This window comes from Mercenaria mercenaria, chromosome 9 (genome assembly GCF_021730395.1).
Source record: "Mercenaria mercenaria strain notata chromosome 9, MADL_Memer_1, whole genome shotgun sequence".
In the NCBI taxonomy this organism is placed as follows: domain Eukaryota; kingdom Metazoa; phylum Mollusca; class Bivalvia; order Venerida; family Veneridae; genus Mercenaria; species Mercenaria mercenaria.
This window is the reverse complement of record NC_069369.1, coordinates 31,507,737-31,522,661: the sequence shown is the minus strand read 5'-3', so window position 1 is coordinate 31,522,661 and position 14,925 is coordinate 31,507,737. Positions and strand designations below refer to the sequence as shown.

Here is a 14,925-nt window from a genome sequence, read left to right as displayed (position 1 = left end):
ATAAGTTATTTTCACGAATCTTATATTTCTGTAATATTTCGATCGTTCAGCACGGCCTTACTGTTCTGACTGTTCTGTTATTGGTAACACTTGTTATTTTTCTTAAACATTTTGGCTAAGTGGTTCTAGAACTACCGCAGTCATAGCTTTGGGTATTGTTTAATCACCTCTGGGACAAGATGCCTCCGTTTTAGCTCCTATACTGTGTTGGTGCGCCGTAAAACCCAAATAAATAAATAAATTAGCTCATCTGAGCTTTAGGTTCAGGAAACCCAACCACTAAGCTTTTGTGTGTGTGTGTGTGTGTGTGTTGGGTTTAACGTCACACCGACACAATTACAGGTCATATGGCGACTTTCCAGCTTTGATGGTGGAGGAAGACCCCAGGTGCCACTTCGTGCATTATTTCATCACGAGCGGGTACCTTGGTAGAACCACCGACCTTCCGCAAGCCAGCTGGATGGCTTCCTCACATGAAGAATTCAACGCCCCGAGTGAGGCCCGAACCCACACCGGTGAGGGGCAAGTGATTGGAAGTCAGCGATCTTAACCACTCGGCCACGGAGGCCCCCAACCACTAAGCTGAACAGGGAGAGCGCAGTTCGACGGATCGCGGGGTCGTGAGTTCGATCCCCGAGCATTCCTCGCTTGGCGCTCAGTATTAAGAGGATAGTGCTAGGACTGGTCAGCCCGGTGTCAGTATAATGTGACTGGATGGGTTATCATGTCACGTGTCTACGGCGTGACATTCCAGTGAAGCAGCACTATAGAGTTGGGCATTGTGCTCACTGCTACAAGTAGACACCGTCGTTTATATGACTGAAAAATTGTTGAAAAAGATGTTAAACCCGAACACACTCGATCCCCGAGCGAGACGTTTGTTCTCCCGTGACGATTTGATAAAAGACATTTTGTCATTTGTCCTCCACCTCGGATTCATGTGGGGAAGTTGGTAATTACTTGAGGAAAACAGGTTTGTTCTGGTACAGAATCTAGGAACACTGGTTGGGATAACTGCACGCAATGGCATATTAACTGAAATACAGTTGAAAACGGCGTTAATCCCAAAGCAAACAAATAAGGTTCAGAGTGAGCTGTTAGTGTAGGTAAATGGTCAATTGTTCATAATTTACATAAACAAGGTCCCTCTGAAACTACTGGTCAGACTTATCCCAAACTTAATCTGTAGTATACTGGCAAGGTCCTCTGTCACGGTTGTTCAAATGGGGATGCTTTGTCCCAGTTAGGGGCTGCTCAAGCTAAACATAAAAACCCTTTAAACAACTCAAAAACTGCTTGATGAATCTTCCTAAAACTTGCTATAACATTGAATGACATCTTTTCATGAACATCTTGATGTATCTTCAGTACACTTTTATCTGTAGCATAGCGCGATATTTCTATGGCTTGTAATATTGTACGCTGTTCTCAATTTGTTCGCGTAAAATTATAAATTTGATTGCGTTAAGTCGTTGAAGGGTGAGCTCTGCAACAGACGGAAACATTTGAACCAGCGCCATATAAATTTCATGTCATGTATATTTAAGGCCCAAATTAGGGTCCGCTAGAGGCTAGAACTATGAACACTTCTTCCTAAGAACCGCATAGGTATGAATAGAAATACCTTTTAAACCACTTCTTCCTAAGAACCGCTAGGTATGAATAGAAATACCTTTTAAACCACTTCCTACGAATCGTTTAATGGATCTTCAACAAACTTAGTCTGTAGCATCATTATTAAGTCTTCTTCCATATTTATTAATATTAGGCGGTTTGGTCTTTTGTACGGACAATTAGAGTCTAAAATAAAAATTAAAAAACCCTTTCATATGGCATCTTTTCAGGAACTGCTTGCTGGATCTTTATCAAACATGGTATATAGCATACTTATAAGTCCACCTCTCATATGTGTTCAAACTGGGATTCTCGTCCCCTTTTAGGAACTTATAGAGCTGGAAATAAGAAAAAAACATTTTAATAACTTCTCTCATGAAAACTGGTAAGCCTGGAGAGAAGCTATTGTTATTCCCATACGAAAACCGGGAAAAGATAACAAGAACCCAAGTAATTATAGACTGATAGCCCTTACTAGCTGTTTATGTAAAATTCTGGAACGTATGATCAATTCTACACTAGTTTGATACCTCGAATCGCAAGGATTAATTACAAACTTTCAATGCGGCTTTCGCAAACAACGCAGCACAACTGATCATCTTGTTCGACTGGAAAATTTTATTCGTGATGCATTTATTAAAAAAGAGCATCTAGTGTCTGTCTTTTTCGATTTAGAAAAAGCTTATAACACTACATGGAAATATGGTATTATGAATGATCTTAACGACATAGGTTAAAAGGTCGTCTGCCAACATTTATATCACAATTTTCATCTGATCGAAGTTTTTAAGTACGTGTTGGTGATACCCTTTCTGACTCTTTTGAGCAAGAGCAGGGAGTTCCACAAGGTTCAATTTTATCTGTCACACTTTTTAGCATCAAAATTAATAATATTGTGAAATGTTTGTTACCAGGGACAGACTGTTCATTATAATTACGTTGACGATTTTTTGATATGTTATCGTTCAAAAAATATGCGTACGACTGAACACCAATTACAACAGTGTTTGAATAAAGTTCAAACTTGGGTCATTGAAAATGGGTTTAAATTTTCCCAATCGAAAACTCAGTGTGTCCACTTTTGTCAATTACGGAAACATCATTGTGACCCTGAGCTTTTTCTAAATGGTACAAAAATACATGTTGTTGATGAAGCAAAATTTCTTGTTGTTATCTTTGATAAAAAAAGCTTTCCTTTGTGCCGCATATAAAATACTTGAAAGCCAAATGTCTGAAGTCCTTGAATCTTTTAAAGGTAATTTCAAATACTGATTGTGGAGCCGATCGCACAGTTTTATTAAGACTTTATAGGGCTTTAATTAGATCTAAGCTAGATTACGGTTGTATTATTTATGGTTCAGCAAGAAAATCTTATTTACAAGTGTTAGATACCATCCATAATCAAGGTCTTCGTATTGCTCTTGGTGCCTTCCGAACATCGCAAGTTGAAAGTTTATATGCTGAAGCAAACGAACCCTCTCTTTACATACGCCGAGAAAAACTTTCATTGCAATATGCTTTAAGAGTGGCTGCCAACAAATTCAATCCTGCTCATGAAATTATTTTTAAACCAAGGTACTCCGATTCATATGAGGAAAAATCAAAACAAATCAAACCGTTTGGATTTCGCATAAAATCTTCTGTGAATGAAACTGACTTTGAATTCGATGGTATTAAAGAAAATTCAATTCCAGATACACCACCATGGACCCTTCATACTCCTACAGTTCTTTTCGATTTGTAAACAGCCTTTAGAAAGTCTGAAACAGACCCTGAAATATTCAAGTCCAAATATCGTGAAATCAAATCAACTTACAAGGACTATTTTGCAATTTACGCAGACGGTTCAAAAGATGAATCAAAGATTGGCTGTGCTGCTGTCAGCCTCCTTCATCAATCAAAATTACGTTTGCCAAATAATGCAACAATATTTTCAGCCGAGGCCAAAGCTATTGATTCAGCTCTAAATTTTATATCAAAAAATAGTGAAGAAAAATTTATCATCTTTTCCGACTCGCTTTCTGTTTTACAGTCAATTCATAACCGAAAAATGGAAAATCCTTTCATTCAAAATATTCTTCTCAGGTTTCATGAACTATCTTTAAAAATGTCTATCATATTTTGTTGGATTCCCAGTCCTGTTGATATTCATGGAAACGAGGATGCTGATATTGCAGCAAAGAAGTCCATTTTATTTTCAAAATCTAATTTGAAATTACCACATACCGATTTTAGGCCCAATATAAACAAATACATTTTATCTAAATTGCAATCGTCATGGAACAATGCTTCATTCAATAAACTTCATGATATCGGGAATGGCACCAAGGGAACAGATCTGTTCGCAGGGAGGAAGTTGTTCTTTCTCGCTGTCGAATAAGTCATACCCGTTTGAATCATTCTTATCTTTTGAATAAAGAAGATCAACCCGAATGTGTACCATGTCAAACACTGCTAACTATTAAACATATTTTAATCGACTGTGTGGACTTTGCTACACAACGCAGTACATATTATGACGTTCAATCATTGAAAGAGTTATTTGAAAACGTTTCAGTCGGAAATATTTTATTGTTTTTAAAGCAGATAGGAATATATAAAAAATTTAACATTTCATACTTTTATTTAAATCTTGCAATATTATTATGTTTGCAGCTGGTATTTTAACACACACGTATATACATTTTTATATAACTGATTTTAGATATGCTTTACATATTTACATGAATGTTTTTAGATATATTTTACATTATTCATAGTGTTCTTTACATTTTACGTGGATGTTTTAAGGTAGGCTTTACATTTTTACATCAATGTTTATGCTTTACACCTGGCGTTTGCCAATGCGGCTTCTTCTCGGCGATATATGACCATTTTGTGTCGATTCGCCGTAAAACCCAACTCACTCAGTCTCATGAACCACTAAATGGATCTTCATCAAACTTGGTCTGCAGCATCATTATCAAGTTCTTTTACAAACTGGATGCTTAGACCTTTTTAGGGGCTTCTAAAGATAAAAACAGAAATAACTTGAACCGCTTGAAGGCTCTCCATTAAACTTGGTCATTAGCACCACTGTAAGGTATTTTGTTTCCACATTTGGCACTGGGCCCCTTTATGGTCCACTAGTTCATACTTCACACTGTTGTTACCATTTATAATTCAATGTCATACATGTATTCAAGGTCAAACAGTAAAAGGTCAGACGAGCGACGTAGGGCTATTATTTCAATTTTGTGGTCGGGCAATTTCTGGATATGCAGGGTCATTTACCTCAGTTACCCTCTCCCTTAAATATTTCTTGGTTATTCTGCCAATTATTTTTCGTTCAGTCCAAGCGGGGACGATACGCTCCATGGGATTGCACTGTTACTGAATGTTTCATGTACACCGTCTTATGAACACATCTGTGGATGTCACTGAATTGTATTTTGGTACTTATAATGTGCGAATTTTGTGTTCTACTCAACCTGGGGCTTGAGGACGCGGATGGTATCCATGAATAGGCTTAATCAAGCGAGCTCGTATTATTTTCATTCTTGTCTTTGGATACCTTTGGGTTTTCATAGGTCTTACTCAGAAAAGCTATTGTTTACTTTTCTTTCCCATAACTAATAATGTATGTGTAAAAAATATAACCACATAATACTGTTACGTTACTCAAGTTTGACCCGATTAGGTGACTTTAACTACACACTATCGAGTTTTGGCTGAATAATCGTAGCTAAAATCTGATCGAATCTTTTAACATGACTGACAGGTCTGGTCTAATCATTAACGTTTAATGAAGTCTCATGATGTCACGGTTTCATATGGTTTCTGGACATTGACTAATTGCACGGTTTCAGAATTGTATCTATAAAGGTTTATGGAAATTGATGACCTCTCGTAATGGAACGGTTTCAGATTGTGTATCTAGAAAGGCATTTTGACATTGTCGACCTCTGAAAAATGGTACAATTTCAGATTGTGAATATAGAAAGGCTTCTGGATATTGACGATCTTTCCAAATGGCACACTTTCAGACTGTGTATCTAAAAAAGGCCTCTGGCCATTGGCGACCTCACCAAATTGCACTATATGAGACACTTCATAGAGAAATGACAACCTCTCAAATCACACTGTATCTTAAAAAGTTCGTGGAAAGTGACAAACATGATGTCGATATTTTAGATTGTAAATCTAGACAAGTAGAACCTTTGTACAAACTTACTGACAAATGAAACTTTCTATCACTGTAAGTACAAAAGCCATGTTTTGAGATGAATAAACCGTCTAAGACGATTTTCGAATGATAAAATATATACAGTCTGCATTAGTTTAACAAATTCTATTTCTAAAAATATATACAGTCTGCATTAGTTTAACAAAATTCAGTTTGCATTAATATATACAGTCTGCATTAGTTTAACAAAATCTATTTCTAACAGCATTTCATTCCTTTTCTCTTGTCTGTGAATTCTACTCTCTTATGTACAGTTTATTGTATTTTTAGTGTATATTATCAGCAAATAATTTTTACCCGACTCTGCAAGGGTAACATTAATGGTTTTAAGTTATGTATAATATATTTCATGTGTCAAAATATTTATGATGATCAATAAATGTTTTTGTAAGAATATATAGTGCTGTGACATCGATTTCCTGACAAATATGATGTAAAAATGCAGTTTACTGACAATCACGATGTAATTTGTAACACCTGTTTGTCAGCCCTGTCTACAATATCATTGACGGCGGTTGTACATAACGAGAGGCAGTTATGAGAAAACTTTTTCGTATTTATTCAAATTGCTTGATTTAAATCAAAACATATATAAATAGAGCCGAGACAGATATTAATTGAAACAATTAAAAAAATTGTTTAAGAAATATTTTACGTATGCATTTGAACCTGAAGGGACAATTGATAATTGAGCCGTGCCATGAGAAAACCAAAATAGTGGGTTTGCGACCAGCATGGATCCAGACCAGCCTGCGCATCCGCGCAGTCTGGTCAGGATCCATGCTGTTCGCTTTCAAAGACTATTGTTATTAGAGAAAACATTAGCGACCAGCACGGATCCTGACCAGACTGTGCGGATGCGCAGGCTGGTCTGGATCCATGCTGGTCGCAAACCCACTATGTTGGTTTTCTCATGGTACGGCTCAATTCATTATATTAAACATTATACAGCAATCAGCTGCATTTTTTCAATCGAATTAAATGCATTTTGTATTTTTTTCTTCGTTCCAAAATTGAAATTGCTCTTAGTTACATATATCATTTCACGTTGAAAAAATTATATGACATTAAGAGACATGAATCCGGGCGTGTCATAAACAAGAAATGTGCAATGCAAAAAAACAACACCAAAAAAAAAAACAGTTAGTCTTCCGTGAACGTAACGATAAATGAGGACAATAACGTCAGCGTGTCCTCCATTTATTTTGATATTTGTGCTTAAACGGGCTGACAGGATAACCCATCGTAAGTACTATTCTATCTTACGGTTTATTATATTTTAACGTTGATAGTTTAAAGGTTGCTGCTACTATACATAAATACAAGTTGCAGTAGATAAAGTTCATGTAGCATGATAATTTCTATGTGATGTTGTTTTGTGCTGGAATTGTGTTAATAGATGAATAGCTCAAAAATAAAATAATATTAATTTTCAGAATAACGATCTGCAAAATTTAATATTTATGTCTATTCAAAATGCTTCCATGACTTTGTTTAAATTGTAAACAAATGAATACATGTGCAAGACATCAACGAACTTAAAATAGCTATGTAATGTAAAATTGAGTTTCGAAAAAAAAAATTAAAGACCGTAAGAAAAGTAAAAAGCATGCGTTTATATAAATGCAGATCAGCGATTCTGCTAAAAAAATGACTTGTCAAATTTCTTTTCATAATAAAGGGTTTTACTAGGTAAGATCTACGCAATGTTAATTAACTGGCAGCTCTTCCAAAATTAAAGATCTCAAAATATTTTGTAAGTTTAGGTATAAACGGACTAAATAGCTAATTTTCTTTATTATGTATACGGCTGATATATTTCAAATGGCAGCAGAAGCATTTTTAATATTTCTAACTTAAAATTTCTTGAAGAATATTGTAAGTATTTAATCAAAAGAAAAGTGGAGACCACGTTTATTACAAGAAAATTATTTTCAGTCAAACAAATTGTCAAATCCCGAAATTGTAGTAGGGGTGTTTGCTCTTAATTTTCATTACACGTTCCATATTGTTATTATTTCATGATGAAAATGATACTAAATTGTCAAACATAGGTCTGTCATTTGAGTTCGGCAAAAGAATTGCAATGAAAGTTAGAATATTAGCTCTACAGAGCAGAAAAGCTGATAAATATGTGTATCGGATATTATGTGACTACCATTTTTGTTCGCATATCAGACTGTACACCCGCAGAACGCACGGTCACAGGAAATTATTCAGATGTGAACAAAGCAATGTTCGACCATTACAGCTTATTACGATAACAGTATAGTACCAAAAGCTGCGAATTATTTTGAACCGGAAAAAACCAATAGGAGCACAAAACGTCTTGCTAATTTTCAAAATGACATCTAAACGAACATTCAGTCGAAATGCAAATGTTCCATAATATGAGACTTGAATTTCATAACAGTGGAATTTCCTAATAATGACCGAGTTAACCTTCCTTTGCGTTGGCGTTGAGGTAATTAATATCAGCCGTGCAATTAATGAAGCAATAATATATACAATATTATATAGCTAATTAATAATGTGAAAGAGGCATTTTTCACATTTAAAATTCTCAATTTATTTACAGAGAACTTTAACACGATGGTTAGATATCTTGCAGTGACGTTATTCTTGGTCAGTTTTCTCAACGACAGTCTCGGACAATGTAAGTATGATTTCCGTTTGTTCTGTTGTTGTTGTTGTTGTTGTTGTTACTGTCTGTTTGTTTGATCTGAAATATTTAAACAGTAATGGATTGGTTTTGATATATAAACACTATCTTTGAGGTTCTACTATTGCCATGCTATATCTGGATTTCTGATATTGTAGCATTATTAGGTTTAGATATTTTCAACACGACTGTCTGGTTCAAGTAGATGACTATATTTTGGATTCAAATACTGAAAGACTATTTTGTTTAATCGAACAATAAATAATTTTTTATTAGGTCCGATTAGATTAACACAGTTTTCTGTATTGGAATACTGAAACACTATTCGTTGGGATAACACTTTTAAAACAGTACTGGACTGAATCAAATATGTAAATGATGTTTCCGAGTTCGAAGACGATTTTGTTCGGGTGTCTGTTTTTTACATTTTACATTTCAAAGTCATAAAAGATCAAATTTTATTCTGCTTGTTCTCGGGTCCTTTTTGATTCAAAATAATATACTGTTATTATAAAAGCAACAATCAATATTTTACACTTTTCTTCAAATGTAATAGCGAGGGTACCTTTTAGGGAAAATGACACTAGACTTACTGAGTAGCTGTTCAAATATTATTTAGGGCCTCTTGGAGCAAGTCTATTTGCACAGATGAACCGAATGCAGCGTGATCTCGACAGAATGGTTGCCAATATGCGGGCGAATATGCGGTCGATGCAAGTTAACATGGACACTAACATGCATGCAATTAATGAGAGAATGGCTAGACAACGTCAGTATATCTTGGGAAACGGCAACCGGAATGCATACATCACCAGGAATTACGGGACGGGAGGCACGACATTTTCAACAGATAACGGCTTGAGAAATGGCAACCAGAATGTACACATCACTGAGAATTACGGAACGGGAGGCACGACATTTTCAACAGCTAATGGCGGGACGGGATATGTTTACAAGTATGATTATTGCATTTTTGAGCTTTAATTTATTCAAAGGATATCTTCGGTGTACTGACATTTTGGTACCCCGATTAAATTGTCAGTATTTTTACCTTGCTTCATTAACGCAGAAACAGACTAGCAATTCATTAAAAACATACAGTAAAAGTAAGATACAGATAAATTCAGGTTAGCTATGTAGGCTAACTTCAGCCTGTTACTTGCAACAGTTAACCATATTAATGTATGAAATACGTTAGACAGATTATCATACTTGTATCATAGCTCGGTGTTTTTTCTTAACAAATTTGCTGCAGGTAAATCGTATACACTGACTACAGGGTGCGGTAACTAAAAGTGTGCAGGTATTTAATACCCGCACGCTAGTTACCGCACTGTTGGATAGGAAAGTATGCCAGCGTGTCTGGAATAGTAGACAGCGAAGTGTATTTTATTGATTTTCTGCTCTCGCATTGGTTTATTTTACCTGGGCTTTACACATTTGTAAAGCAAGGATTTTAAGTACTCACTGAACTGCTGTATATGGAAATGAGGAACGCCTACAACTACCATATATGGAAGGCTATGATACAAAACAGAAAGAACATTAAAACTCTCTGGTAAACGATTTATACTCGGGGGCTACGCCCCCTCGTACAAATCGTTTACCCTCGAGTTTCAATGCTCTTTCTATTACTTAGTTAGTCTTTCTGAGCTTTAGTTTATTCAAAGGATATCTACGGTGTACTGACATTTTGGTTTCCCGATTAAATTGTCAGTATTTTTACCTTGTTTCATTAACACAGAAACACACTAGCAATTCATTAAAAACACACAGTAAAAGTAAGATACAGATAAACTCAGGTTAGGCATGTAGGCTAACTTTAGCCTGTTACTTGCAACAGTTAACCATATTAATGTATGAAATACGTAAGACAGATTATCATACTTAGTTAGTCTTACTAACACAAAGTTTTACTTTGTATATCTTTTAGTTCCCCCGACGGATCTGTCAACATATTTTCCTATAGTTCCGGTCCTCAATACAGTGGAAGCCTTCACTATTCTGGTCCTGACGGTACATACTCTAGAAACTGGTGATATGTCATTTACATCATAATGTATATAAACGCATCATTCGTATCTAACTCGCACTAGAGAGCCTGACTTCTCAAGAATGTCTCTTGGCTCCATCCGCATGTTCAACTGACGGTATTGAGCTATGGGGCTTGTGCATACTAGTATCTTTTAAGACAAAGGAGTCAAAACAAAGGTGTTCTGATGTTTTAAGCACGTGTGTACTGTTCAAACTAAGCATTTTGTAGAGACCATTTATGTGATAAAGAGGGCTTCAAGAGAAAGCCCGATTTCTTTCTCCCTTCATGGTATGGATATTCACTAAAAGTCGGAACAAGAAATGAACATAGTTCCACTTCATTCCATCAACAAAAGTTATCAAGACTTCACAGTTCTACGACATGATTAGTAAAGTGGCATGAAACGTCGCGAAGGGAAGTGTTTTAGAAAGCAGCTTTATGGGCATAGGAATCCGTGAACGAGGGCAAGTAAATGAATGCCTTTGACAAATCTGATAGAATACAAGAAGAGACAATAGCCAGGACAAAAACAGACGAGCGAAGTAATTTTCAAGGGGCACTAAACAACTTCTTCATCTAGAAATCGTTACTGAATTGTTCACTCTTATTTAATATTAAATCTGAAAGAATTCATTTTAGATACATGTTCTGTGCGACAATTTCATTTGACACAAAGAGGAAGTCTAAACATGAATTATTTATACTTAGCATTTTAAACCATTAACAGAGTTAGCTTTTTGTAAACACTTGTCAGTGACACGTTTATTATGCTAATGGTCAATATAACTGAGACTGTAAGATTTGTGAAGTACAAAATATTGGTAAACCATCGACCAGCTACGCAAAAACGAAACCACTTTTATGTGGAAAGAGTCTTTTTGGGTTTATTGTGTTTTTATATTGCAATAATTGTGTTGTTCAGTTTGCCAATGCATTGCGATAACTCACAAAGAAAACAAGGTAAAAGAAAGCCTCAACTTCGGGCTTTTTTGTTGTTTTCAAACAAATATCCTATTGTAAAACCGGCCCGTCAAGACGGATCGGAATAAGAACTTCCATTAAAGTGGCTTGTCTCATTTAATCATAACTTTACTTGTTTTAAAGTAATTCATTTATATTTTGAGCCGTGCCATGAGAAAACCAACATAGTGGGTATGCGACCAGCATGGATCCAGACCAGCCTGCGCATCCGCGCAGTCTGGTCAGGATCCATGCTGTTCGCTAACAGTTTCTCCAATTCCAATAGGCTTTAAAAGCGAACAGCATGGAGCCTGACCAGACTGCGCGGATGCGCAGGCTGGTCTGGATCCATGCTGGTCGCACACCCACTATGTTGGTTTTCCCATGGCACGGCTCATTTTACGTTTTAGTAAAACATTTGCAATAATAAAGTACAAACTCAATTATGCTCTATTTTCAAGTCTATTTTCCATAATTCGAGTCTAAAGAAAAGAAACTGAGAATAAAATGGTAGACAGTATAATTAGTACTGATTGAAGAACCTCTAAAAAATAGTAAACAGAAATGTAAGAAAAGCTCCAGGAAAAGAATTTGAAGCGGAAAAGGGAACTGGTCTTGGTAACCTTGGAGGCACTAAATGGATACAATCTAATAGTTCAAAGTTAGCATGCAATGGACTTTTAATTCTTGTCAATTTCTCTTGCTTTGTTCTGCATTTATCATTTATTTTGCCATGTCTTATAACCACAACAATTTACTTTTCTAAACAAGAATAGCAAATGAAAAAGTGTTGTGAATAATATTTGAACTGTTTGGACTAATAATCAAGAGGGCGAAAACCTTGCACTTTTTACGTCCTAAGTACTTGTACGCCCACAAAAATTAGGACATTCCGTCTATATAATATTTTTATAATGTAAATGTTTGGCGTCTTCGATCTTTTTGTGTAATATACGCTGACAAGTGTTAGATTTATTGTCATTTTAATTAGGAATGGAATTAAATCTTACAGTTTTATTGCCGTCATAATCATTTGACGATCAATTACTACATTTCTATACAACTGACACATAGTTAAACAGTTGACAAGGAATATTGAGGATGGAAAGCAAACTATTAATTGAGAAGGGCTGATGGATATTCAATTGATAAATTATTGAATATTTTTCTTGTTCATACGCTCTGTCATAAAATTAACATTCTTTGGCAGCTGCAACTGAAATTAGTCGATACTGAAATATCTTCAAACATGCTATCTTCATACGTGCTATTCATCACGTTACGATGAAAACATTATGGTTATATCTACTTAGTAGTCTTGTTTCGGAGTGCATATAGGTCAATCCGGATAAAAATAATTCAAGTAAATTCATAGACGAATGTAGCTAACTGAATAACCTGATGAATATTTTGTCTAGTTACCAAAAAAAAATCTTCTTTAAAATAGTTTTTTTTTCTAAGTTTTCACTTTTACTTTCTAAGAAAAATCTGTCTCTACTCTGGTTAGTATGCTAGTATGCTTTGAGAAAGGAAAATGATTTTAGTATGTGACTTATCCTGATGAAGGTGCTAGCCGAAAGGCTGATGTTATAACGTATTGTAGACAAACATTATATACATGTAGTTGAAAACCTATCACATTGAGAAGAAAATATAGTTAATAATATAAAAAACTGTTACTACTTCCGGCTTTCATGTTGATCCATACGTTTTGAATCGTTCTCTCATAAAATAGTTCTTACGTTTTCCATTCAGTACTTTGATGCTATGATGTCACAAGTTTATTCACCGTATAAAACAAAGTATCGATAAAACTATTTAATGTCGTTGATCGTTGCTTTTTTCTGCATTTCACATTTGGCGAGCGAGAATTTCTTTTGCAAAAAAAAAACCGAAAAAACAACACCAGGGAACCATTCATACTAGATATTATACTTGCTATTTAAGGTGGTATATGAGGGCATGCAGTCTGCCTATGAATAAACATTACCCCGAGGTGTTAGCCAATGTTTATGTCAAATATTCAAGTAACGTTATATGTTGTCAGCTATCTGTATACCAGATAGTATATATACTGCAAATCTGTATGATTTTCCTAATTGTCAATGAGGCTATACGTTTTAGACCAAAATTTTCTTCATGTCATGTCAGGTCAGCGGCAATCGTATAATAGTCCTTTTAGTGCGGAAACCATTACGTTCATGCAAAAATGTGCATTCCAAGACATCGATAATGAACATTCAGAGATAGATAATCGTATATACATGCTTCTGTGGTAGTATCTGATGCTTTTATGTTAAATATTTTATACACGAAATTGCAAGAAATACAAAACAATACATGCACAAAAAATACAAATATTTTAATGCACAATATTTACAAATTTCTAAACAAGTAACAGAAAGCTTATGTTGTTTGCAGTTGTAAGCTTAATGAAAAGTTTTGTTTTATATTATCTGTTTACATTTTTAAATGACCTTTCCAAACATTGTATACGTTCTGAATATAAAAAGGATGCAAGCCTCCTTGAAGATTTTAGCAATAATGAAGACATAAAGCATATATGTTTATGGCACTTTAGGGTAACTTTCAGTTCAAGTTTTAGAGAAAGGTACTAATTTCATTTTACACAGCTAGATTTATTGATTTTAGACCAGAAATAATGCCGATGACCAGTTATTTACATTCTAAAATTTAACGAACTATTTTCGTTGAAGCAAAGAAGTTTACAAAATGAACTTTCCTGTATTTGAATAACAATATAGGGGGTGCCTAAGTAAAACAGGTGACGGAAAACAATAGCCATTAATCATAGTTAAATGCGGTCTGCACTAGACCCATACAACGTGTGATCTGCAATGACTATACGTACAACCTTGGTCGGCATTGATTATCCCACTTGGTATCGCCATACCAGTAACTTACCAACCAGTGATCTAGTGGGAGTCATTGTTTGAAATATATTCCATACCAAATCAGGATCAAAGTTTATCAAATTCGTTTTTCCAAAGGACAGTTACTTGTTGGAATCCTGCCTGACTTCTGCAAGCCTGGAGGCGTTCAAAATGACCGTCCAGCTTGTACCATCCGCATTTTTCTAAACTGGACATTGGTGTAAATATATGTTGGTCATAGAGACTATTTTACAACTTGTTCACAGACATGGACAGCCAACGTCACTTGCTGTGGAACATATATAGTTTTATAATTGGCCGACACGCTCCGCTCTACACCGACTGTACAGTCACCCTTGGCGTAGATGTCTCCGATGTAGATTTTGCCAAGTACCCCCATCGAAGTTGAAGTTGAAGAACGTACACACGCATTGAATGGTACACTATAAACTATGCACTCAGTGCGTGCGTACATTCAATAGATGGGCATAAATGAGCCGTGCCATGACAAAACCAACATAGTGGGTTTGCGACC

General features: G+C 35.5%; 1 protein-coding gene across 1 annotated transcript; it reads left to right on the top strand.

The window, feature by feature from the left end:
* Positions 1 to 6,825: 6,825 nt before the first annotated feature.
* Positions 6,826 to 11,675, top strand: LOC123547864 (uncharacterized). Its single transcript, XM_045335110.2, has 4 exons — positions 6,826 to 7,084; positions 8,418 to 8,495; positions 9,121 to 9,457; positions 10,435 to 11,675. Exons 1-4 carry the CDS (start codon positions 7,009 to 7,011, stop codon positions 10,538 to 10,540), a joined length of 597 nt encoding a protein of 198 aa, XP_045191045.2. The 5' UTR covers positions 6,826 to 7,008; the 3' UTR covers positions 10,541 to 11,675.
* Positions 11,676 to 14,925: the final 3,250 nt, after the last annotated feature.

Excerpts from the sequence above, each read along its gene's own strand:
- LOC123547864 (XM_045335110.2), top strand. The coding sequence starts at position 7,009 with ATGAGGACAATAACGTCAGCGTGTCCTCCATTTATTTTGATATTTGTG. Across the intron at positions 7,085-8,417 it reads GGCTGACAGGATAACCCATC|AGAACTTTAACACGATGGTT; the intron begins GTAAGTACTATT and ends ATTTATTTACAG. Across the intron at positions 8,496-9,120 it reads CAACGACAGTCTCGGACAAT|GGCCTCTTGGAGCAAGTCTA; the intron begins GTAAGTATGATT and ends AATATTATTTAG.